Below are 22778 nucleotides of genomic sequence, written 5' to 3'. Positions count from 1 at the left end.
GAAAGTGCTTCATTGAGTTCCAGCAGCAGACAGTAAGTCACCCTCATATTTAAACGAGCTTCATGTGAAACTGTTAAGTAAATATTGAATGTAGGGGTGTGTGATGGGAGAGTGTAAGAACAAGATCATGCTCAAGAGGCCCATGATCAGCTTTTCACAGTTTTTATTCACAAGCTTATTTATGTTTAAACAATGGATTTCTCAATAAACATTTAATGTAGTATTTTTTGTTCTTTTTCATTTTCTTCTACCATCCATTGGAAAGATGAGAGAGAGAGAGAGAGAGAGAGAGAGAGAGAGAGAGAGAGAGAGAGAGAGAGAGAGAGAGAAAACAAAAAAACTTAAAATGAAAGTGAACCAGTTTTACATTACGACAGTAGAAGCTTGACAGAACTTGAGTGAGTCTTATTCACTGCTATATCCCTCTATGATCAGGTCCTCTTCTTTCAGAAGGACTTGGCTTGTAGTATCTTGGGGCTGACTGGCTGGCAGATCTTCCTCAACTCCACCCTGACCTTCCTCTTTCTCCTCCTCAGTGTCTCTCTTCAGTTGGCACAGCTCTTTGTCTGTCAGAGCCTCCAGTTTCAATCTGCACACACACACACACACAGACACACAGACACACACACAGACACACAGACACACACACACACAGACACACAGACACACACACACACACACACACACACACACACACACACACACACACACACACACACACACACACAGCCACGCAAAAATATAAAGATGTACATTATCTGGACACCGAAACATTATTTTAAATCAGTGCTTAAGGTAATGTATGTTAAACCACAGGTATCCATAGAAACAATCAATGGCGTAAGTTTGGTTTCAGATCTCGAAACAAAGAAAACAAATGCATTTAAAAAACATCCCAAAATCCAACCATATCAGTCTAACAAATAGCGAAAGTCTTTCATCGACTAAAACTATTGGATAACATTATACACTGCTCAAAAGAATTAAGGGAACACTTAATCATCACAGTATAACAGCAAGTCAGTTAAACTTCAGGGATATCAATCTGTCCATTTAGGAGGCACAAGTGATTATGACTCAATTACACCTGCTTTGGTGTAAATGAAAGTGACAACAGGTACAATGGAGAGGCAAAAGCAATACAACCCCACAAAAGGGAATCGGTTTGCACGTGGTGGTCACAGACAATTGCCCTCTCCTTATCCTTCCTGACCGATTCCTCACTAGTTCTGTTATTGTCCTTGTTACTACTGTTAGCATGAGGCGGTACCTGTGGCCCAGTCAGGTTGCACAGATAGCCCAGCTGCTCCAGGATGGCACATCCATAGGTACGGTCACAAGAAAGTTTGCTGTGTCTCCCAGCACAGTCTCAAGAGCATGGAGGAGATATCAGGAGACTGGCTGTTACACAAGGAGAGCTGGCCAGGACCGTAGAAGGGCGTCAACCCAGCAGCAAGACTGGTATCTGCTTCTTTGTGCAAGGAGGACAGGAGGAGCACTGCCAGAGCCCTACATGACTGCTAGCAGGCTACTGGTGTGCATGTTTCTGACCAAACTGTCAGAGACAGAATCCATGAGGGTGGCATGAGGGCCCGACGTCCTCTAGTCGGACCTGTGCTCACAGCCTAGCACCGTGCAGCTCGATTGGCTGCAAGGGTGGCTGTGGCTCAGGAGGTAGAGCGGTCATCTACCTATCAGAAGGTTGGTGGTTCGATCCCTGGCTTCGGCAGTCCACATGGCAAAATATCCTTGGGCAAGATACTGAACCCCAAAAACTGCCCCCGATGCTGTGCCATTGGTGTATGAATGGGTAACGCTCATAATGAGCAGGTGGCTTAGCTACCGTATGAATGTGTGCTTGAATGGGTGAATGCAGACTTCAGTTGTAAAAGCGCTTTGAGTGGTCTTCAGACTAGAAAAGCGCTATACGAATACAGTCCATTTACCATTTAACACAAGAATTGGCAGGTCCACCACTGGCGCCCGTTCTCTTCACAGATGAGAGCAGGTTCACACTGAGCACATCTGACAGGCAAAGAGTCTGACGGTGTGGTGAACATTATGCTGCCTGTAACACCATCCAGCATGACCGGTACTGCCACAGACTGTCCAGGAGCTCACAGATGCCCTGATCAAGGTCTGGGAGGAGATCCAACAGGACACCATCCATCGACTCATCAGGAGCATGCCCAGATGTTGTCAGAAGTGCATACACGCACGAGGGGGCCATACACGCTACTGAGTCACATTATGACTTGTCGTGATGAAATTCATGCAAGTTGGATGAGCCTGTGATTTCAATTTTTTACTTTGATTTTTGGTGTGATTTTGAATCTAAACCTCAATTGGTCGATGATTTTGGTTTCCACCAACCCTTGTTACATCATTTTGTTCTTAACAAATTATACAATGTATATCAGAAAAGATTTTCAACTTGAATAATTCCTTCATCATGATCTGATGTGTGATTTAAGTGTTCCCTTAATTTTTTTGAGCAGTGTAGTTTCTGTAAAATAATTTGATGACTTTAGTATGCACAACCATTACTACTATATAATTAATTGTTAGTAGTGTTCAAATCCTGTCATCAGCTTTTAAAAGTAAAAAGTTAATAAGCATTATTTTGTCAAGAAACACTGAATACTTTTTTAGCTGATCCCAGTAGACAAACACTGTGTAATGGTGATGTCCCTGGTTTGATTCCCACTGTGGTCCATATTTCCACCATTTTCTGTCAATGAGACAGTATGGACTGCTGCTGTCAAGGATGGTTGGATATTTTGATTGCAGACTTTGGTGTAACTGGGGATCACTGTGAGTATCACATAGTATCACACATCACACAGTAGTATCCGACTGCATTATGGGAAGATAAATCTGTACCTGCTGGGGAACCTCCTCAGTGACATCTGACCCACGTCCTGGATAAAAGCTATCTGGGCTGGGAGACACAGTGTAACACGGAACACTTCAATTAACGACTCCTCATAAACTTTGTCAAAAGACACATGCATTCAAATGAGTTTACAATCTTTGTTGATTGTGGTGAGATGCCAGATTGTCAAAGCAAATAGGATGGGGTCATTATAGCACATGAACTCATGATACACTGTATTGCCACAAGTATTGGCTCACCTGCCTTGATTCGCGTATGTATGTAAGTGAGATCTCATTCTTAATCCATAGGGTTTAATATGACGTTGGTCCACTCTTTGCCGCTATAACAGCTTCAACTCTTCTGGGTGTTACACTGTGCTTGTGACTGTATTGTTGTGTTTTTCTGTTTGGAGTTTGGTTTGGTTTTTCTGTCCCTCTGTTTTCCGTAGTGGAGGTTTCACCGAATCCGGTCTGGGGTTTGTTTGTACTGTGGGGACAGTTTTCATCTGTTACCGCAGTGCCCCGTTCGGCCAAAAGAACAGGCCCGGCAGTGAGAGTGGGCACACTGTCGGGTCAACACAGTTCTGCCGCACCCACGTGTCCTCGATTAGAGCTGCAGGCCACGTTGACCACCGGTAGTGGCGCTTTGCCACTACGGGTCTTGGTGGATTCAGGGGCAGAGGATAATTTCCTCGACTCTGGATTCACTTCTCAGGTAGGTTCATCCCTTTGTCAGAATGTATTAATGTAAACGCACTAGACGGTAAGCTACTCACAGCCATCACTCACCACTCTGCCCCTCCCCAGTTGGTTATTTCTGGAAATCACCATGAGACGCTGAGTTTCAGAGTCAAGAGGCCAGAGGACACCTGTTCCCCTGACCTCTCGTCGGTACCCTCCTGCTACCATGATTTAGCCAAAGCCTTTAGTGAAGATCAGGCCCGTTCTATGCCTCCCCACAGGCCCTATGACTGCACCATAGACCTCCTGCTGGGAGCTCCGCTGTCCTCCAGTTGCACGTACAGCCTATCCAAGCCGGAGCGGGAGGCTAAGGAGAACTATATAGGTGAGTCTTTGGCCGCAGGCATCATCCGGCCCTCCTCCTCCCCACTCAGGGCAAGCTTTTTCTAGGTGGAGAAGAAGGACAGATCACTCCGTCCATGCATAGATTTCCGTGGTTTAATAACATAATGGTCAAGAATAAATACCCTCTGCCACTGCTTCTGGCCGCCTTCGAGCCCCTCCAGGGGGCTACTCTATTTACTAAGCTTGACCTTAGGAATACTTACCATCTGGTGCGTATCCGCGAGGGGGATGAATGGAAGACAGCGTTTAATATGCCTTTAGGGCACTTTGAATATCTGGTGATGCCATTCAGGCTCACCAATGCCCCCGTGGTATTCCAGGCCCTGGTAAATGATGTTTTAAGAGACTGTCTACATCGCTTTGTATTTGTCTATTTAGATGATATCCTGATTTATTCCCGCAACTTGGATGAGCACATTCAGCATGTGCGCCTCATTCTCCAGAGGCTACTGGAGAACAGGTTATTCATTACGGCTGAGAAGTGTGCTCTTCACCAGACATCTGTTTCCTTCCTAGGATACATAATAGAAAGCGGCCAGATCAAGACTGACCCGCTGAAGGTGCAGGAGGTGGCTGACTGGCCTGCTTCCGGCAGCTACAAGCAGCTTCAGTGTTTCTTGGGGTTTGCAAACTTTTACAGGTGCTTCATAAAGGACTTTAGCCGCATGGTGGCGCCGCTCACCCGCCTCACCCCCACCAAACAGAAATTCTCCTGGTCAGAGGAGGTGAAGCAGGCCATCAAGACACTTTTCACAGCTGCGCGTGTCCTCGTCCAGCCCAACCCCACCAAGCAGTTCTTGGTGGAGGTGGCTGCCTCGGACATCGGAGTCAGGGCGGTGTTGTCCCAGCGTTCGGGTCCGGACCAGCGCCTTCACCCCTGCGTGCTCTTCTCCCGTAAGCTAAGCCCTGCAGAGAGGAACTACAATGTGGGGAACCGGGAGCTGCTGGCAATCAAGCTGGCGCTAGAGGAGTGGCATCACTGGCTGGAGGGGGCCGAGCAGCCATCTGTGGTCTGGACGGACCGCGAAAACCTGGCTTACATCCAGACAGCCAAACGGCTGAATTCCCGTCAGGCCAGATGGGCACTGTTTTCAGTCGTTTTGACTTCACCATGACTTACAGACCCAGTTCACGTAACATTAAACCCAATGCCTTGTCCCGGCAGTTTTCTCAGCTGGAGGCTGAGGCAGAGGAGGAACCGGAGACCATCCTGCCCACGACCTGTGTGATGGCTGCAGTCTCCTGGGATGTGGAGGTGTTAGTTCGCATTGCCCAGCGCACGGAGCCAGACCCCGGGGGTGGCCCTTCTCACTCTCTGTTCGTCCCCGTGGGAGCTCGCTCCCAGGTCCTGCAGTGGGGATACTTGTTGAGACTGGCCTGCCATCCGGGCACGACCCAGACCCTGTCCTTGATCAAAAGGAAGTTTTGGCAGCCAGCCATGGAGACGGATGTTAGCGAATTCGTCGTGGCATGCGCAGTCTGTGCCCTGGGCAAGGCATCGCACCGGGCTCCTCTCCTGGTTCTCCACCATCATGGACCGGTTCTCTAAATCGGTCCATTTTGTGGCGTTATCTGGGTTACCGTCGGCTAAAGAAACTGCTGGCCACCTAGTCCAACAGGTTTTCCATATCCATGGAATTCCTGTTGATATTGTGTCTGACAGAGGGCCACAATTTGTGTCCCAGTTATGCACAGGTGGCATCCTTTCACAGTACCACGCTGGATTCACTGAGCTGCTGGGAGCAACCCATTCCTTCACAAATGTTTGTGGAAACAGTCTGCATGCTTTGGTGCTTGATTTTATACACCTGTGGTAGTGCTGCACGATTAGTTGAATCGCAATCACAATCGCAATCGCAATATCATGCTGTGCGATTACATAACCGCATAAAAGACTGTGATTTGCGATTTAATGTAAACAAATATGCACGTGTGTGCGTGTGACTATTCTCCTGTGGTGTGTGGAGCGCGGTGTCGTCAAATCCACACGCAGCCGCAGGTACGTCATGTGACTAACCAGCTTTCAGCAGACAGCACCGACATGGACGCTGAAGGAAAACGAGGAGGGACAAGCAGAGTTGGTGGCGAAAAAAAATACAATGTCTGTTGTATGGCGATACTTTGGGTTCAGGTACGATGACACTGAACAGCAAGACGTGCTGTGTAAAACATGCAAAGCTAAAGTCGCCACATCCCGAGGCAATACGACCAATCTATATTAACATTTGAAACAACACAGAGAAAAATACAACAAATGCACAAAATATAAAAACTATTGTTACTCTCTGTGTTGTCCTTGATATTCAAGCAAGTAGACTCATGACACCATTCATTTATAATATCGCAATCGCAAAGTCCACAATAATTGCAATCGCACTTTTTCCTCAAATCGTGCAGCACTAACCTGTGGCCAAGGAAATTGATTGGAACACCTGATTTCAATTATTTGCATGGGTGAGTGAATACTTTTGGCATTATAGTGTATATTGCTTGGATGGCCAGGAGGATGCTGTAATCAACTTCACTGTCCGAAAAATCAAAGCCAGATACTAAGCAAAAACACAGACATATCAATGTGGGAGTTTTGCATTTAAGAGGTTGATGTTTATCATCAATCACATCACATCACATTGTTCCAACAACTTTTCAAAACAATTTGTATTATCAACTGGAGTGCTACGCAAGATAGTCTATGCAGTGTTATGTCTGTATGTGTGTTACTTTGGTTCCTCATGGGGTTGGTGAGTTTGGCGAGGTAAGGCAGCAGCTCAGTCTGTAGGCTGACTGGTGTCAGGTGGAAGCTCCTTAACAGGGACTGGGCAGCCAGGCAGTTCTCCCGATGCTGACAGGAACAACATCAGTCTCATCACAGTCTTGTCTACTGTCACTATATACAGTCTCCACACGAGATACATTAGAAGAAGCTGAACAACACTGTCCAGTTGTTTTTGGTGATCCATTCCCAACCAAACTCTATGATCTGAGAAATGTTCTATATTATTCATAAACTAGTCTTTAGCTTGTCTTAAGCTTGAGCTGTCACTGTTACTGTGATTGCATTTCTGTCCCTGTTCCTCTCCCCCTCTCTCTCTCTGTTGCAGCAGATGGCAGCCCACCCAGAGCCTGGTTCTGCTTGAGGTTTCTGCCTGTTAAAAGGAGGTTTTTCCTTGCCACTGTCTCCAACTGCTTGCTCATGAGGGAATTTTTGAGTCTCTGTAGATAAACAGTGTGGTCTATACCAGCTCTATATGGAAAGTGTCCTGTGAGAACTTGTGATTTGGCGCTTTATAAATAAAATTTTATTGAATTTAACTAAATCTTAAACCACTGCAAAGCCAGCAACGGTGCAACAGCGCCAATATGTCTTACCTTCTTGCTGACCAGCAGCCAGTTGGGTTTGTGTAGCGGTCTGAAGCCGACAGAAATTTGCTGAGAATTGGAGTGAAGGAGCCCCCTCGTGGCCAATGAAGACCCATAATCCCCCATGGTGCTGCGAATCTGAAAAACAGTACAGCACAGCACAGCTCTAAATACAGGTTGGTTCAATCCCTGGCCTTGGCAGTCCACATGGTGAAGTATCCTTGGGCAACATACTGAACCCCAAAAACTGCCCGTGATGCTGTTTCATCCGTGTGTGAATTCATATGTACGTCGCTTTGGATAAAAGCGTCTGCCAAATGACAAATTTTAATTGTAATTGTAATTAACAGTCAATGCACAATGGACCATGATGGCAATACACGCAATACATATCAATTACAAACAAATAAATTCAAGTTGTCACTCTCTACTACTTACTACAATTTACAATTCTCCACTGTAGTACTTCCTTCTACACAGGAAAAAGGACTACTATTGTTCAAAATTACCAGAGATGTAAAATCCTGTATTAGAAAGTAGTATTAGAAGTAGTATTAGAAACCACTGTGCAGTCTTATTTGATGAGCTTTAAATCTCTGGATGTATTTATTAAAACTGACAGTCTGGGTGTTATTTCATCTTCTCATCAGCACCTTTTTAGTGCCATTTTCAATCTTAATGCCTACTAACATGATTAAAACACACCAGCCTTAGTTCCAAATATCCAGAGATCCAAAATATTTGTCAGCTAAGAATCCAAGTAGGGGCATGGGACCAGTGGTATGTGACATTGATGTGCAGCAACTCCTTAACTATAGTATGTAAACAACAAAAACACTTTCGGTCAGATTCTACTGATCAAACCATTCTTACTTCGAGATTCCACCAGGCATGGCTCCGCCATGTTCAGGCTGCAATGTGGTTTTATTCTGTCCTCTATGCAGCTTCAAAGCCCACTGGGTGTAAGTGGAGTGTTTTGCCTCCCTGATTTTGTTGACTTGCCCAGATTTTGGGTCGTTTTTCCTTGACATTTGTGCTTCTGTCATTGGTAAGTAGGCCATGTAGTTAACTGGTTTCTTTTTTTTCTGTTATAATTGTGTTTATTGTTGATATACATTCAAGTCTTCAGATGGTGTTTTATTTTGAAAATGTACTGGATTCTTTATTTTGTTCCTGTGTCTGCCTGACTCAATCTGCTCTGTGCAGCTTGACGCACATCAGTCACAAACATACTTGGCGCATATTCTCTACGGAGGAAAGTGGAGAGTTGCTTCTGGGATGCTTCATGCTACTGGTGAAATCACAAGTATTGTCTAGAATAGCTTTGATCATCTCCAGCGGCTGTAATGCAGCCAGAATGCAGCGCAGCCATGCCAGGTAGAATTTAGGGATTATTTTAGTGTCTAGAGAAAGACTGACCATCCAGTCAGCAGTGAGGAGGTCAGCATCAGACAGATACTCGCTGGCCCGGTCCACATCTTCCACCTCAGAGAAGAAGTCCAGGTAGTTTTGGTGGAGGTACAGGTTGAAGAACTCTCCAGACATGTGAGAACGCTCAACAACCAACTGAACAGACATCGACAGATGAGCTCTGAGTCTCCTCAAAGACTGAAAGGATATTTAGGCATGCGGTTATTATGTGTTAATGCTACTTTGTACCTCAGGGTTTACTAATAATGTTTCTCTCCAATGATGAGATAGGTGAGATGATAGACCAGGTCCAGTGCCATATTCAGTTGCATCAGCACCTTCGTCTTTACCTCCTGTTGATGATAAACCAGGATAAACATTATTTATTATTTGCAACTATGTCACTTACAATTATAGAAGTACTGTCATGTTTGATCAACCAAAGCTACAGTACAGAAGTCATCCTCATCAGTGATCACTTGCTTGATGCTGCAAAGGAATATCAGCAACAATCAGCATGGACTGACAGAACCCAACCTTGGGTTTATAACACACGGAAACGTGTTTCTTGTCATCCTCACAATCCAAATGTTTAAAAAATGACGTTCTGCATCAACATGTTCAATTAAAACACACCTCAAGATCTGATTCCTTTTGTTGCTTATAGTTGGGTCCACTCTGAAATCAAGACCATAAAGGATAAGACTTAAATTATTCTATTTTTTTTTCTTATTGTTGACAAATCCCATGAGAAGATCAAAACCAAGAGTGTGTTAGTTTTTCTCTATACTGTGACTACCCAACCCTGTCTGTAGTACTCAGCCCGAAGCCTCCTGGTTGCTACTGAACACCATAAAATATAAGAGAAAGCTCAATAATTTCTTAAAACAGTTGATCTCTTCAGTTTTTAAACAAACAGGAGGAAATAGTGTATTTGATACGGACTATTTTCAGCAGCAGATTAATCCACATTTGGTGCTCTTGTGAGTATTTGGGACAGGACAGTGTTATTGGGTCAAAATAAACTACATTTTGTAGGTTCATGATAATGAAGGAACATGTCACATGGTCCAACAGTGTAGGTCATCTATGTGTTTTTAATCTTTATGGCACAAAGGAATAATAATAAATAAAGCTTTGGATGCATACACAATACTTGGGTCTTTCCATTGCGGAAATGCTACGAGGAACAAAACAGAGGAAAAGCTTGTAAAGAAAAAGGGAGATATGACCCACGTTTGCAGTGCAGGATCTTTCCCAGTGCTCTGAACAGGAACAGTGAAGCATCTTTCACTCCAATAGCCTGATCCCTTTCCTGCTCCTTTGTCTGTTTGCAAGTCTTCTTACTGTCATTTGTTCTGGAAACAGCTTTGCCCAGTGAAGTCGCAGGTCTGTCCTTCTTCATCTTCCACAGCTCCATTTCCAATGATGTGTCTGGAGGGCCATGGAATCATTCAAAATCAAAATGGATTTACAGCAATTGTCATTGTAAGCATGTGTAAACTCCAGACTATTCCCCTTGTGTGGTGTGGTGGATGGGTTTACTCCTGACCTCGAAGGGAGGAAAACTGGAGGCTGTTTATAGCACTGCGAATATCTCCTGAGCTTCCTGAACACAGCGTCTCCAACACTCCCTCGTTTGAGATGTGCATCCTCCCACAGCTCTGCTTAGATTAATGGGAAAATATATTGTAGAAAACATAAAAACTCATACCATAATGCTTTATCTACTGCAGGGGTTTCTTTCACCTTTCCTGCCTCCAGTGTTGAAATTCGAGTCAGGACCTTCATCATTGTGGTTGGAGCCACTGGATTAAAACTGGGAACAGAGAACATATAAAATAATGTTCAGGGAAAACCAGCAGTGTCCTTGAATGGAATGGACCTAATGGACCTTTAGCTATAGCATGAGAAACAGTTTTATTAAATATCCTGTTAATGTGCATTTGATTACCTAAAATTAAAAACACAAGCAAATAAAGGCCAGCATTAAAATAATGTCCAAGACACTAATCATATCAACTTGAACACATAAAGAACAAAGCAGTAAGTCAATGAAATTACCTGTACTATAAAGCCAACAAAACAAAAGCATAATCTACTTTTCCATAGCAGTACTCCATCAATCATGTCATACTCAGCACACTGCTGATCAGTTTCCCTTTATTTTATACAAAAATGCGCTTGCCTTTGCTGATTAAATGCCATCACATGCACTTCGCATTTTTTTTTATCATAACCTACTCTCAACAAAGGCCCTGCCAGTCAGTCAAAGGGCTGACACACAGAGACAGGCAAACACTCACACTCACATTTATGATTAATCTAACCTGAATGGCTTTGGGCTGTGAGAGGAAACTAATGGAATTTGTGGAACTGGACAATGGAAATGGACATGACATTTATTTTATGAAGACCACAGGTAAACATGGAGGAAGTGTTGAGCTTGAATCAACAGCCAATTAAAACAGATCAGCACACAGCAGATAGGAAGGAAGGCTTCTTTTCAAAATGGGATGAAATATACATGTAAAACATGGGAAATTAGAAATATAGGCCTTAATCTCTCTGCAGTTGATAAAAATAAAGGACCACTATTTGAGAATTCAAAGTTAATGGAATATGTCTCCCGATTTGCCACTATAAACTCACCACACAGATAGTGACAATAAAGGGCCAGGTGTATTGTATAGTGTTTCTGCCCCAAACACATGTGCTTCATTTATCAAGTAGTCAAGAATTTGGATATGCATTTGATGGAAGTAAATGACATGAGACATGTTAAAAGTGTAAGAGTATATATTTCCCTGGATTTTCTAAGGTCACACACTCTCAGTTTTGTGGGAAAAATTCTCTGCCAAATGGGATTTACATGAACCATTACCACCACATGAACTAAGACTATGGTGATTAAATATGTAACTACAAAAAAAATTCTTGGAAACAAAAATGAGGCAAACAGGTTAGTTTCAATGAAAAAAAAATCTGATTACCATAACACAAATAGCTGACACAGAGTTTGCTAGGTGTTCATTATGTTATTTCTTTTCTCAGCTAGTGACTTCATAGAAATCACACTTCTGAACTCTGCCTATGAGCTCTCCTTCCCTCGCAGTGTGTGCTTGTAGAGTGGTCAGTACCAGATTCAGTAAATGAGCTGATCATGTAATGAGCTGCTGTCTTAGTAAATCATGCACTGAATACTTGCAGATTGTGACTGCAGACACCAAAAAAAATACAAGACACATTTGCAGAACAACACTTTCTGCGTAACCATGGACACGAATGGTAAATGGTAAATTGACTGTATTTATACAACACTTTTCTACTCTGACAACCAGTCAAAGCGCTTTTACAATACAAGTCTGCATTTACCCATTCACACACATTCATACATACTTTGGCCACCTGCTCATTACAAGATTTTAAACCATTCACAGACACTCATGCACTGATGGCACAGGATCAAGGGCAATTTGGGGGTCAGTATCTTGACTGAGGATAGTTTGACACAATCCCTGCCGAGGCCAGGGATCGATCCACCAACCTTTTGATACCTACCTCCACAGCCACCCCTGAGGATGAAGATACAAGAACAATATTCCTTCATCAGTCCACAGCAGGACTGGACGGTATCTAACAGGGATCTGTGGGGTATGATGGGGATTTGCATAAAGGTCTAACACAGACAGCAGTGTACATCACTTTAACCTGATGTTGCTGATGTCCAGCTCATCCTGGATCTCTCTGGGGAAAAGAAAGCGCAAGCTGCTGTCTCCACTCAGACTGTCTGACACTATGAACACCAGAGGACATCGACTGGTCTTCACAAAGCGCCTGGAAGACACACAGCAGGACACAATCTCAGAGCAGGAAAATACACAGGTGGTACAGATTAGAAAGCAATGATTCATGGATACATATAGTAGTGAATACCATCAATGAACACTACATATTTGGACTACTGTGCCCTGTAGAAAGGAGCCAAGCTCTAGATCTCCTATCATTCTCTGTCACACAAAAATGGGGAGACTGAATGCTACAAAGTTAAGTCTGTAGGGCTGGTACTGGTCACAGTGCTTGTGTCTTTACTTTTACATAGTGCCTTCAAAGCTGTGTCTCATAGCAACTTCTCCTGGTTTCCTGTGTGAACGCATGAAAGGAAATGTATAATGAATGCTGATCTGATCTCACCTCAGAATATCATGCAGGTTACCAGGCTGCCTGTAGAACTGGTTTGGCAAATCCTGAAAATAGGCAAGTTAGGATCAAGTGTTAACTAAGTTGTGTATTGACATTAATCTTAACAAAGAAGCTTTAGACCAACGCATTAGTTTGGCAATATGATAAGAGAAGTTAATGCACAGCTTTAGTGAGGAAATGGCATGCATGAAGGTGCACTCAGACAGTCAGGTCCTGTTCAGTATCCCAACAGGTAACAGTCAGTGAAAATGTCTTCAAAAGTAGTACAGTATATTCAAATATGGAGGAGCCTGTCAGTGAGATTAGTCTTTGAAAAGGTAGGAGAGTTCATGCTGATTTTCAATTTCTTTTTTACATTTCTTGTCATCTATCAGCAGTTTATATAGTGACTCCATGTTCTTATGACTTAGTCAAACATTCATTACATTTTAGACACCACCCTGGTAAAAGTGGTCCTCCCAATTATTACTGCAGCAGCTTCACCTACTTTAAAAGGTTAAGCTGCACACTGGACTGGACAGTGTCTGCACTGTCTAATGTGTTTGTGGATGAACAAGACGCCGCCTTCTGTTTTAGCTGAAGCTCTATTCTTGTTCCTTAAAGCTACAGGAAACATAGACTGTGTGAAAGGTGTGTGGATGTGTGTATTTATGTCACAGGTTGTGTGTAAATCATTAAATTACTAACTTATTAGCAGAAGATATGCATCAGACAGCAGAAAAAAATCACAATAGCAAATTTCTGCATGCAACTACAGTGACTTTGAATAGTTATTTGACATAATAGAAGCATTCCAGATCAAGCTTCCTGCAAGTGTTAACCAATCCTGCATAGACAGAGCTCTACTAAAACTGATATTATAAATCTGTTCCTGTCCTAATTGAATCATGTTGCTATGTTCAACATATAAACTTCTTCAGACAAGCTGTCTTATGTAGCATACACCTTTAATGCACTTGAAAGTACGACAACCAATTGTTCCACCTAATGCTTTTAAGGGATATGATAAACCATGGGTGTCCAGTCTAATTCAGAGAAACAAAATAACTTCAAATGAGGAGGAATACCAGCTGGGCACATGGCTGAAGAAACTGAAACAGAGCTGGTACAGAAAATTGCAGCTTTACAAATGAGGACTCCCACAGTGCTTCAAATGGAACAAAATCACACACCTGGACATGACATGGTGTGGCATTCCTCTGAACTCACACAGTTGTACAAAGCACATTTCAGATGCAACAGTTTTTACACAAGTTTGTGAAAGTTACTCCAAACTCTAAAATGTTCTGGAAAGCGGTAATGGAAACTAGAGTTGGGAGATACACTGGTTTCATCATCATCACCTGTGTCACACTGGAAAAACACTGGAAAACTCAGACTGCTTTCAGGGCCAGTACAAAGCAGGATTTGCTTCAAAACTGAAGCTCAAGGATGATTGATATTAATTTCAAACTTGGAACCTGTAAGTTTTGCCATTTTATGCTGCTTTATTCATCACATTCCATGGCTAAAGTGGCTTGTAGCATCTCCACACACTGGAGCAATGTTTGAGTATTTAATATTGAAGGACAGTCAAGAGAAATTGTGTGAGGATTAAGCCTCATTTGAAGGCAATTAAATAACCAGAGAAGTGGGCTGGATATGAGAAAATGTTCTTTTCACATTGCTTTTTGTGTAGTCTTGTATAGGCAAACTGAACATTATCTCCACACTTCATACTGCTCAGCTCAATTACACGGAAGCCCACCCTGCTGTAATATAAAATAAATGTGCTTGATAGACACGCCTTATGCCCATGCTCGAAACCAAATCATACTCAAGGACAAGAGAACAACAAAGTTGAGCAGTTTACATCATGACAATATTCTACAGCCATTGTACTGTGCTACTGAAATCAACAGGAATGACAAATTGGGATAGTTACAGGAACATTTGCTTCAGTTAAAGGTGTAGAGCATACCTCCACTAGTATGACCTTCCTGTCTGTAGCTCCTCTATCACCCACCATCTTCAGGCAGTTGTACTTGTTGGCTCTGAGGAGGAAGTCCTGGAACTGAGTGAACTGGGAGCTGCAGAACAAGCCATTCATCCTCCATTCTGACAGAAGACAAAGAATTAGAGACACAATCAAAAAACAAGGTGGAGGAGCCTGTATACATAGGATAGTGGTGTAGATATCTGAGATTTTTTTTATCACATTGCAACTGCCTGCATTCACCCAGAAAATAATCATCCCCATTTACAAACACTGCATGGACAAACATTAGAAATGCTTTTCAAAATAAAGCAATCCAATACATCAGCATCAACTCCTCTATGACACAGTCTGAAAAAAAGATTTTTTTAGTTTTAAATCAAAAATGTAATTCTCATTCATTAATGATAATCTCATGCCAATTCATAGTTTGACAATGGCACTGATAGGTATTAGGCAGGAAGGACAGTAAATATTTGTCCTCACCTTGCTGACTGCTGCTGTATAGCTCCAGGTTGGTAGGGTTGGTCCACTCCTGGACCATGAGGCCCAGCTCCTGAGACAAAACCTGGACTGTGGCAGTCTTTCCACAGCCTGATGGTCCCGTTAGGAGCAAGATGCCACCCTGTCGATGACAGCAGCCAGGCTGAACCTGAATGTCCGCAGACAACATTTCAACAGTTAAACATTCACACATTAGTTCTTGGCATATCTTGGCTTCCAGAAAGGACTCTTTACACAACTGACACTCCTAACAGCAGAGCAAATTTTTCCACCAGCTATTGGAATTTGCTTGTTTACAAGGAAGGAAGTGGATGAGTTGTTACTGTATTCACATCACTAAATGTGACTAAATGAAATTGAGTGAAGTGCTGAGATAAGTGCATCGTCGCATTTCCTGTTTCCAGTTGCTGTGCTAGTAGTGGCTAAATTCTGTTGCTCTTGCTCATCTGAGTTTAAATTGCTCTGCCTTTTGTTACAGTGGCTAATTACCTGCTATTTAAACTAACAGTTCTACTCAAGCACTCCTAAGTCTGTCTCTAGCGATGGCTAATCCCACTCATGCTTGACGTTCTGCTAGCTATTAGCTTAGCCTAGCAGGTAGCGATGGCTTCTCTCTCTCCCTCTCCTGCTTTCTCTTGCTTGGCATGTCAGATGTTCTCTAAGTCCTTTAGTGATATTGGTACATGTAATAAATGTAGTTTATGTTTAGCAACCTATTATGCGAGGCTTAGTGAATTGGAAGCGCTGCTCCACACCATGGAAACCTAATCATTAGGTATAGTTAGTCTGGCCCCCATAGCTGGTATGGATCAACCAAGTGTAGCCCTGGCCAGCCATCCCTCAGCAGCTCCCGAGCAGCCGGGAAACCAGGGATGCTAGGTGACTATTTGAAGGAAGCATAGTCCCATGCTGAAGCCCATGGTTCATCACCAACCACTTCATGGTTCTATCAGGTTCTCCCCACTCAGCAACACACCCACTGAGAAACCAACTCTGATTACTGGCAGCTCAATTTTGAGAAACATAAGGTTAGCGACACCAGTGACCATCGCCAACTGGAGGTCACGAAAATTAAACTCATGGAGGCCTTATTCATCCAGGCTCCAGTCGGAGCCTCTCACAACAAGCTTCTTTCATTGTTCTTGGAGAAAATTCACTTCGAACAACCATCTGCTTTTTTTCCCCCCCCAATTCCTCTGTTCCCAGGAAGACTGCTGAATAATGGAAGGATTCAAGTCCTGGAGTCCGGGTTCAGCACCCACTATGAGCTCGTTTTTTCAAACCAGTCTAATTACCTCCCTCCACGTTACGTTCGCGGCTGCGGGGACCGATTCCTGCGGTGCAGAACAATAATGTCACACCACCATCTCGCAGAGATTGCTGGGAATTACAGTCCCAGTTCAGACAGGAATGCCATTTGTTCATTCTGCAGCAATTTTCCCCAATCTGAGAAGCCAGATTCTAGCAGGTCATGACATCAATCTGGTAAAAATCTTGCTGAGTTCTGAGATAAATGACAGATGTATAGTGGATTGTGGAGACGCATCCATTATGCTGAAAGATAGTGAGCCAAGGCTTTCTAAAATGCTAACCTTGACCGAATTTAATGTTGTTTTTGGCGTATTCAGAGACATCATCTGTGAAGTCTATCCCAACTGTAGGGCGAAACTGGACACCTACTTGACAATTATTTCAGACCTGGCCATGACCTATAGAGGAACATTGTTTTTCGACTATCATAGATCATTCTCTGCAAAAGCTGCATTGTACATCCAGAGGTTCAACCAGAGACAGGACTGGTCAGTTATTGACCTAGTTCTCATAACCAGACATTTCACAGGCCATCATGCTCTCTCCTGCTCTGTGGCTATTGTGGAGATGGGCATCCTAAATCAGTCCGATATGTGCCAGCCTGGTGAAAAAGAAAAAAATAAAAATAAAAATAATAAAGCTATCAACTCCCATCAACGTCCCTGGGCTGGGGAAGGCATGAATATTTATGGAAAACTCTGAGAGCCTTTGGTTTTAGTCCTGCTTTTATGAACAAAATCAAGATATTGTACTGTGACATTCACAGTGTGCGGAAAATTAATGGCGGTCTCAGTGCTCCGTTTCAGATCCAAAGGGGAGCTAGACAAGACTAACTCCGGTATGTTGTATTCTTTAGCAATCAAGCCTTTGTTAAACAAACTTAGATCCAACCTTCAGGGTCTGACTGTTCCAGGCTGTAATATCCCTTAAACTGTCAGTTTATGCAGATGGTTGGTCGTTCTGGTTCGCAGTCAGCAGAATGTTGATGTCCTGGTAAAGGATGTCAACCAGTTTGGTTTAATATAATCTGCAAAAGTTAACTGGGACTTTTTTTAGGTGATCAACATTATGTTCTTAAAAACTTGGAAAATGTGCTTGAAAAGGTCAAATGTCGCTTGACAAGGTGGGAGTGGACTTTCAGCAAAAGGTCCTAGAGAGGATTCCTCATCACCAATAATTTGGTATTGTCCACTTAAAGGCACTGCCTCTCGTGTGTTAACCACCACCAGACCTGCTGTCAAAGATCCAGGCTCTGCTTGTAGACTTCTTCTGGGATAGAATGCACTGGGTGCCTCAGAGTGTGCTATATCTGCCAAGGGACTATGGAGGGCAAGGCCTGATCCACCTGGGCAGCAGAGGATCCACCTTCCGTCTCTAGTTCCTACAAAGGTTTCTGTGCGGAGACCGCTGGCTTGCACCATCTTAAGTCAGCTTGGAGGACTTTGTTCCTGATGGACTTGAAGCACCTTAACATCAGTGGATTAGCTGAATTCTACCATGGACTGTTTAAAGTGTGGAACCTGTTAAAAAAAGAGAGGCAGGGACCCCACAGCTCCTTGTTCTGGCTGCTCCAGGAACCAGTCATAAATGGGATTGGTTTCGGTACAGTTTTCTGCTCAGTCGGTTCTGCAGGTCTAGGGTGGTGACTGTGAAACATGGTCCAGCTCGCAGGCGCAAACACGGACAATGTAGCTGCTGTGGCATCCCGCCTGGAGGTGGTATCGACCTGTGTCGTCCATCTGTTGCCCAGTAAATAGGCAGCAGCTCCCACAGACGGTGAACGGACTCTAGTGGTTCAGTATTGTGATGGTTCTGTTAGACCTGATGAGAACGATGTTTTCCCCTTTGTGAACATTTCCAGAGATTTTAAAGACTGTACAGGACCTCTTTTAAAACATGGGAATGCCTCTGAGTTTTCTCTATCAGACAGAAAGTCACAGAAAGTCAGTGTACAACATGTTTGTTAAAGTTTTGCACAGGGACAAATGAAATGGCAAAAGTGACACTTCATGGAGAGCTCACTTCGGTCTGAGTGACAGTGTTGGACCTGAATGGACACCGTTGTTAAACCACCATTAACCAAAAGAGCTTCTGACCTGCAGTGGAGGGTTTTACATGGGACAGTGGCTGTCAGGTCTGATATCATCATGAGACTGTTTTTCACTGTTTCATGGAGTTTGTTGTCGACTGCTGCTAGTGTTCATGGAGCTGGAGGAAGTGTTCAGTCTGTTTGGGGAGGTTTTCAACCAAACACATGTTCATTCTGGGTTACAGGTACTCGCAGAAGAACAAAGGGAAATGCCAGCTTTTTAATTTCATCCTCGGAATGGCAAAGATGGCTGTTTATCAGAGCAGAAGAAACAGAATGGAGAAAGCAGAGGATGATGATGCTGTTCATGTGTTTGTCAAAATGTTAGATTTTAACTATTACTAACTATTAATAATTAAGTATTCGATCTTTGGCAGAATACTGAGATGATCTGGATTCTGTGAATCCTGGTTTTTGCGGAGTGTGTTGTTTTTTGTTGTTTTATAACATTTTGAATTTTAGAATTAAGTGCTGTTAAAAATTCATCAATGACTAACACAAAGACTAGGGTCTGTAAGCTTTATATGGAAAGTGTCTTGAGACAACCTCTGTTGATATTTGGCGCTACACAAATAAGATTGAATTGAATTGAACTGAATTAAATAAAATGTCAAAACTGGGGCAACAGCTACTCACAGACAATGTCTGAACAAAAGCCTGGGAGCCAAGGTTCAGTTACTGAAATCATGAATTATTAGAAAGAAAAATGCAACTTCAGGTACCTCTGATGTGTTTGTGTGAACTCTTAGCCAGTTCTCCACTTCTTCTATTTTCTTCTTGTGGACAGCTAGCTCAGCCTACACAAACACACGGAGTAACCATTAATAGAAGATTTAGTCGTGAACTTTTACCACAACTAACAATACATTATAATAATAACATATATTCATAATAATAGTATATACATAAACTTAAACCCCTGGTCACTGGTGCTGGAGGGGGAAGGGGATTAATGGATACCAGCTGTAAAGACATGCTCACATCTGTCCTACAACTTCAGACTGGCTCTATAGAAAAAATGTGTGTATTTGGCTCCATGTTGAACTAGCAGTATCTAAGTTGAAGCAGTGTGTAGAGAATTACTTCCCATTTATCTGACCACTGCATAAATGCCATGCCTGAAAGGAAAGGTTCATATATTTGTCTGCCTCAAAGCAATACTCCCAACCCAATATGCACACTGAACGAGTTAGGAGTCACTGGAATCATTTCTCCTTCTTACACTGGCTGAAGTAATCTTGAGTGCAATTCCAGTGAGGGAATTTCATATTTAAAGGCACTTAATTTGACTGACCACTGATCCATTGTGGATTGTACAAAGAAGTTAAAACAAAATTACAAATGTACTAGGTTTATTTGAAGCAGGGCTGGGTGATGAGATGATACAGTATATTCAATAAAAACAGACACATATCAACTGTTTTGAGATTTTATAGCAGGGTAGCTATGCTTTTAATATCTCTTGTTATATTAAGTCATTGCATGCATGTTTGCAATTATTCAGCAGGACCATGTTATGGATTTAGATTTACAGAATGTTTTACATTAATGCAATGAAGCATCTTGATTTGTCAGGTTGTTAATCTTTGAACACTCACTATCGCCCTCTGCGTAGGAGAGCACACAGCGATGCGCATTGCGCCGATGGAGCTCAGCACTGCCACCTATCAGTGCGGCACAGTACTTTCTGCCTCACCTGGAGCATTTTCACTGCGCATTTACAGTTGATATATAGAGAGACAGCAATGGGCATGTGCCAACTGCCTGCGTCAGTGAGTGTGTGTGGCACAGCACCGTCAGAAGTGAGGCACAGCTCATCACTGCCTCACCTCACCCTTCTCCCACATATTTGAACAGGAAATGCGTAAATTTAGCGATTTTTACCATAGAAATGTTGAAATCATACAGAAAACAAATTTATAGAACAGTCATGAGCTTAAGTCCAAATTTCCTCCTCTTAATGAATTTATAAACCACAGCAAGTTTTTTTAAATTATATTTTAACAGGTGAGGCACTGCCTCCCCTGACCGCACGTCACTGAGTATCATTACAATGATTTCATACAGCATAGACAAAGAGACAAAGAAGATTTTAAAGATATCAGCCACCTCTCATTTTGAAGACATTGTTATTATTTCTACTTATGTATATATATTGTCGCTTGATATCACAAATAAATATTGCCAATATGAATTCTGTTTAAAACTGTTGAGAAAATACTCTCATATGGATTACTGAGTAAATATGTAGGTATTTGTTAATATCCATGGTGATGACTGAAGTCTTAAGTTAAGGTGATGTATTTCCCTCCCTGTGGCCCATCACTACCTTGATAATAATGACAGAGCACCTCAGACACATTACAGTACCCATGACGGACAAAGTCTGTAAAGCCAGAGGGTGGCCATTGGGATTCAGATCAGTTGTTGACTGAATGCAAATCTGTCTATGGATACCAGAACAAATTTGCTGACCTGTGAATGGGGTGAGTATCGGTCCACCCATGGCTCATCCTGGTCCCTTTGGGCTGACTCTTTCAGCAGGTAAGGTGTTTGAGGTTTTGGGCTGCCAACCTTTCCTTTACTCCTTTTGGGCCTCTTGGGCTCAACCTTGGAGCACAAAACCTGGCTGCCTTTTCTCCGTCCAGACAGAGAAAAGCTTTCCACTGGAAAATCAGTGAAGGATGGATCCACCCAGCGGTTCAGCTATTATAAATACAGTCAAACCAAAAAGGTTAAAGATTCATATGGAACAATTGAAGGAGGATATGTGCTATATATTACTAGACAGATCCAGGTGTTAAATATAAACTACAGGAAGAGGCAGATGTTATCATGTGCAAGGTGAAGAGCTGCTACGTTACCACCGGCAAGAAATAAAGGAAATCCTGAAGTGTGGCACATAGATTATACATGATTATGTGTGTTAGGCTGAGAAAAGTAGAAAAGTGAGGAGCGGTAAGATTACAACAGTAACATTAAGAGCAATGGGAGAGTGTATTAATTGTTTTTTAATCCAATGAAAGCAACTCATTCGAGGGAAAGCCTTTTACAATCTGAACTATGTAAAGTATATACACCGACATACTTGAGAAATCGGATATCTCATTGATGACATCTTATTTCTGGAAACCTAACCTGAATGTGTTTGTGTGCGGGCGTGCACACACATTTACTTGATTTGGATAGGTGTGTAAGTGTCACATCTCTTAAAGACCTTACCCTGCTTGAAACAGCTTTATCTCCCAGAAGAGGCTTGTTCATCCTTCACTGTGGTGTTTCACGTTCAGGGTAATATGTGTTGTTCAGGGAAGAACGTAGGCAGTTTGGAGAAATACTGAGAACCTGAAAAGAGGTGGGAACAGTTGTTGGTGAGGATGCTGTTGCTGATCTAGCTAAGACAAGGCAGCAGAAATGGGGCACACTTCTTTTAGTACACAGAATAAATACAGGGTGGGTGGATATTCAAGGTTTCATTCTGCATTACCTTTAACTTAAATTTTCCTTGTTATCGTTAAGCCAAAAGTGTAAGAAGATATCCTCACGCCCCAAACACACAGCGTTAACGTTACTCTTCAACTTTTGAAAAGCCAAATACCTGTTAAAAGTACATTGCAGTCATTTCTATATCAGTGTCTCTGGACATAACATTATGCTGTTTTAGTCGCTACATTCACATTTTGACTGCAGAATGACTGAATGGGTTAAGCTAATGTTGACTAGCTTTAATGTTACTCATTGTAATGCTAGTACGGTATCTCTTTAATAACTTACCTTGTTTGACCATTTGATGTGTCAGACGCAGAGTCCAGTGTTTCTGTCACTTCAAATATTGTTCGGTTGTAATGTGAACTAATTTTTGAATCAAAGAGGGAGTTACGCTTGTGTTACGAAAGAGTTAAAGAAGCAACGACTCAAAGTGAAATTTCCCTATTTAAACTCCGGGGACTCTGAGTGCCGGAA

The 22778-nt window shown here is 42.7% G+C and overlaps 1 protein-coding gene across 2 annotated transcripts; it reads right to left on the bottom strand.

Annotated features, from left to right (window-relative positions):
• Positions 1-147: 147 nt before the first annotated feature.
• On the bottom strand, positions 148-22774 carry rad17 (RAD17 checkpoint clamp loader component). 2 transcript variants are annotated; one of them, XM_076730184.1, is made up of 17 exons: positions 22590-22771; positions 22038-22160; positions 21291-21521; positions 19538-19612; positions 15398-15563; positions 14897-15033; positions 12928-12980; positions 12445-12570; positions 10483-10552; positions 10286-10397; positions 9970-10167; positions 8983-9086; positions 8743-8889; positions 7333-7461; positions 6685-6805; positions 2884-2941; positions 148-589 (listed from the first exon to the last, which is right to left on the bottom strand). In XM_076730184.1, the coding sequence occupies exons 2-17, from the start codon at positions 22077-22079 to the stop codon at positions 406-408; spliced, it is 1953 nt and encodes a 650-aa protein (XP_076586299.1). In that variant the 5' UTR covers positions 22080-22160; positions 22590-22771; the 3' UTR covers positions 148-405. The 2 variants fall into 2 exon arrangements, with proteins under 2 accessions (XP_076586299.1, XP_076586300.1); XM_076730185.1 differs by having other exon boundaries at positions 150-589; positions 15398-15536; positions 22590-22774.
• Between the last annotated feature and the right edge of the window lie 4 nt (positions 22775-22778).

Source organism: Chaetodon auriga, chromosome 5 (genome assembly GCF_051107435.1).
Source record: "Chaetodon auriga isolate fChaAug3 chromosome 5, fChaAug3.hap1, whole genome shotgun sequence".
NCBI lineage: Eukaryota > Metazoa > Chordata > Actinopteri > Chaetodontiformes > Chaetodontidae > Chaetodon > Chaetodon auriga.
Note: the sequence above shows the minus strand (reverse complement) of the source record. Positions and strands in the feature narration are given on the sequence as shown.

Coding starts and splice junctions, on each gene's coding strand:
- rad17 (XM_076730184.1), bottom strand. CDS start 22,079: ATGAACAAGCCTCTTCTGGGAGATAAAGCTGTTTCAAGCAGG. Junction 15,564..19,537: donor TTCACACAAACACATCAGAG/GTACCTGAAGTT, acceptor GCGGACATTCAG/GTTCAGCCTGGCTGCTGTCA. Junction 8,890..8,982: donor CATTATTAGTAAACCCTGAG/GTACAAAGTAGC, acceptor ATGTCTGTTCAG/TTGGTTGTTGAGCGTTCTCA.